The sequence below is a fragment of the Quercus lobata genome, chromosome 10 (genome assembly GCF_001633185.2).
Source record: "Quercus lobata isolate SW786 chromosome 10, ValleyOak3.0 Primary Assembly, whole genome shotgun sequence".
Taxonomy (NCBI): domain Eukaryota; kingdom Viridiplantae; phylum Streptophyta; class Magnoliopsida; order Fagales; family Fagaceae; genus Quercus; species Quercus lobata.
The window spans coordinates 7,134,876-7,137,876 of NC_044913.1; the positions used below are offsets into that span (position 1 = coordinate 7,134,876).

The 3,001-nt window shown below is 37.3% G+C and overlaps 1 protein-coding gene across 1 annotated transcript; it reads right to left on the bottom strand.

Annotated features, from left to right (window-relative positions):
• Nucleotides 1-1,142: 1,142 nt before the first annotated feature.
• LOC115962709 lies at nt 1,143-2,552 on the bottom strand. Its single transcript, XM_031081589.1, has one exon. It carries the CDS (start codon nt 2,547-2,549, stop codon nt 1,287-1,289), a length of 1,263 nt encoding a protein of 420 aa, XP_030937449.1. The 5' UTR covers nt 2,550-2,552; the 3' UTR covers nt 1,143-1,286.
• Between the last annotated feature and the right edge of the window lie 449 nt (nt 2,553-3,001).

Sequence of the window (3,001 nt, forward strand, 5' to 3'; positions counted from 1 at the left end):
TAGCCTCCGGTGGGAACGGGGCAAAGAGTTTTTTTTTTTTTTTTTTTGGGGGATTGGGAGGGAGAGACAGAGAAGGGGAGAGAATACTGAAGAGGGAAATGAAAAGTTAGCAAAGAGTAGGATGGGAAAGAAAACAGTATTGTCGTTTGAATGTCTGAATAAAACGTGTGGATTTAAAAAAAAAAAACGTGTGGATGTAGTAGGATTTCGAAATATGTGGTGAGTGTGATATAAACGTGTAAGGGTAGGATGGGTGGGAAAAATATGGTTTTTATTTTTTTGGGATGAATTTTGCCAAAGTAGTGTCCAAAGTTTGGTAAGTTTAATATTTCTCTAACTCCCTAACGCTATCCATGTGACTTAACAAGTGAACAAGTCCCCACACGCCTGATATTCCAACACCCAATGGGACTTACGGGGAAAAAAACAGGCGCGTGTGGTGAAAAGCGTGAAGGTGAGTTTGTACGGGAGGTAAAAGATATTGCGGGTTTATTGATGGGGAAGCTAGGAAGGTGTGTGTGAAAGGTGGGGTTGGGTGGACGCGGTAAAATAATAAAATAGATTTTTGGGTGTTAGAGCATCCACAGCAGTGGAGTTAAAAATTTAGCTTTTTAGCTCCACCAAAAGTTACTTTATCTATTTTAGCTACATACATGCTGCAGCAGTGGATCTATTTTAGCTTTTAACACAATAAAATAATATAAACATCACAATAAAATAATATATCCATTACAATAAAATAATATATTCACTACAATAAAATAATATATCTTATACAATAAACAACAACCACAACCACCTTCAACCGCCACCGCCACCGCCGCCACCACCATCGCCGCCGCCGCCGCCGCCACCATCGCCGACGACTTTTTTTCCACCGCCGTCGTCGCCGTCGCCGTCGCCACCGCCACCGACGACTCTTTTTCCGCCGCCGCCGCCGCCGCGTGATAGCAAATAATCGTCTAGTGTTATATTTTTTTTTAACCCCAAATTATACTCATACATTTTTTTTTTAGTAAAACAATTTTTCAATTATCATGATAACGTATTATCGTCTCAATTATCCGGAAGCAACCTTGAAATAATGTGAACTATGAAATGAAGGAACTTTATAATGTAGTCCATAGATTTATAAGAAAACATAGAAAATAAAATACATATTATAGCAAGAACAATGTAGTCCATAGATTTGCTCACATACATAATTCAAACCAAATTACAATAAAACTCACACTCGCACAAGTTCTTATGACTCATACTAAACCCACATACAAAAAAGAAAGTTCCTACGACTCGCCTTGCAATTGCCATAAATGTTCAATAAGGTCCGACTGGAGTTGAAAATGGATTTCTCGGTCTCTAATGCGTCCATGCCTCTCAATGTATGACAAAAATTCATCACTTTGTTCACGTAACATTTGCGGAGGAGGATTATCCACTCCATCATTTTGGTCATAATCCAAATCTACCACTTCATTATCATCCCGCTCATCTTCTCGCTCATCTTCAACAATCATATTATGGAGAATTATGCACGCTTTCATGATCTTTTTGAGTGTTTCAAGATGAAAAAATCGTGCAGGTCCACGGACAATTGCGAAACGTGCCTGAAGCACTCCAAATGCACGCTCAACATCCTTCCTATACGCCTCTTGGGCTGCTGCAAATAATTTATACTTATGTCCTTGTGGAGCTGGGATTGTTTTCACAAATGTTGCCCACTTTGGATATATACCATCAGCAAGGTAATATCCCATAGTGTAATCATGACCATTAATTGAGTACTGTATTGTAGGAGCACGTCCTTCAGCCAATTCATTAAATACATGAGATCGCTCTAACACATTAATATCATTATTTGACCCAGGTAATCCAAAAAATGCATGCCATATCCAAAGATCATATGATGCTACTGCCTCTAAAATAATAGTAGGCTCACGAATATGACCACAATATTGACCTTTCCATGCAGATGGACAATTTTTCCACTTCCAATGCATGCAATCAATTGAACCTAACATACCTGGAAAACCTCGACGTTCGCCGTGAGCTAACAGTCTAGCAATGTCTTCATTGTTTGGCTTTCTCAAGTATTCTTCAGAGAAAACATCAATTACCGCAGTAACAAATTTTTTCAAACTTTCTAATGCAGTAGTTTCTCCAATCCGCACATATTCATCTATCAAATCACCCGATACTCCATACGCAAGCATTCTAAGTGCAGCAGTTATCTTTTGCAATGAAGATAAACCAAGTTTGTTAGCACTATTTCTTTTTTGGACAAAATAAGAGTCATGAGCTTCAACTTGAGATTGAATACGAAGAAAAAGAGAACGCTTCATTCGAAATCTCCTACGAAATAAAGTAGGTGGATATACTGGTGTGGGAGCAAAATAATCAAGAAAAAGCCTCTCATGGCCTACCAAATGATTACGTTGGATAGAACGACGACGACGCTTAGGTTGTGATGCTTCCATAACAAGTTCTTCGATTATCTCATCTTCATCTGAGTCATCAAGAAGGAACTTGCGAATCACAAAGTGATTCATGGATGCAACCTTCAAGACAATTGAAAATCAATTATTACTATAGATGCAAGATTAAAATTAAGTGACATAAACCACATTATCTTCAAATATAACTAATTCACGCACAAATCACAACACAAACACATACATCTAAAAATAAGAAACTTGGAAATACTATAGATGCTCATTGTTCATAGATTTATTCTAAGACCTGTCATCTCAAAACCAAGCATATGATAGTAGGCACTCCATAGTGGCTGTAATACTCATAGTTGATCAAATAATAATTTCATTGAATTAAAGAATCATATCAATGCCTATCACAAGATCAAATAGAACTTAACAAAAGATAAAAAAGATTGCACTTCAAAGTCTTTGCTAGATTGCACTTCAAGTCATAACACAAATACATACATATAGTTTAAGATAATTCATCAAGTGACATAAGCCACTACAAAATACATAAACCACTA

What these genes read in the sequence shown, in the direction of transcription:
- LOC115962709 (XM_031081589.1), bottom strand. Translation starts at nt 2,549, where the DNA reads ATGAATCACTTTGTGATTCGCAAGTTCCTTCTTGATGACTCAGATGAA.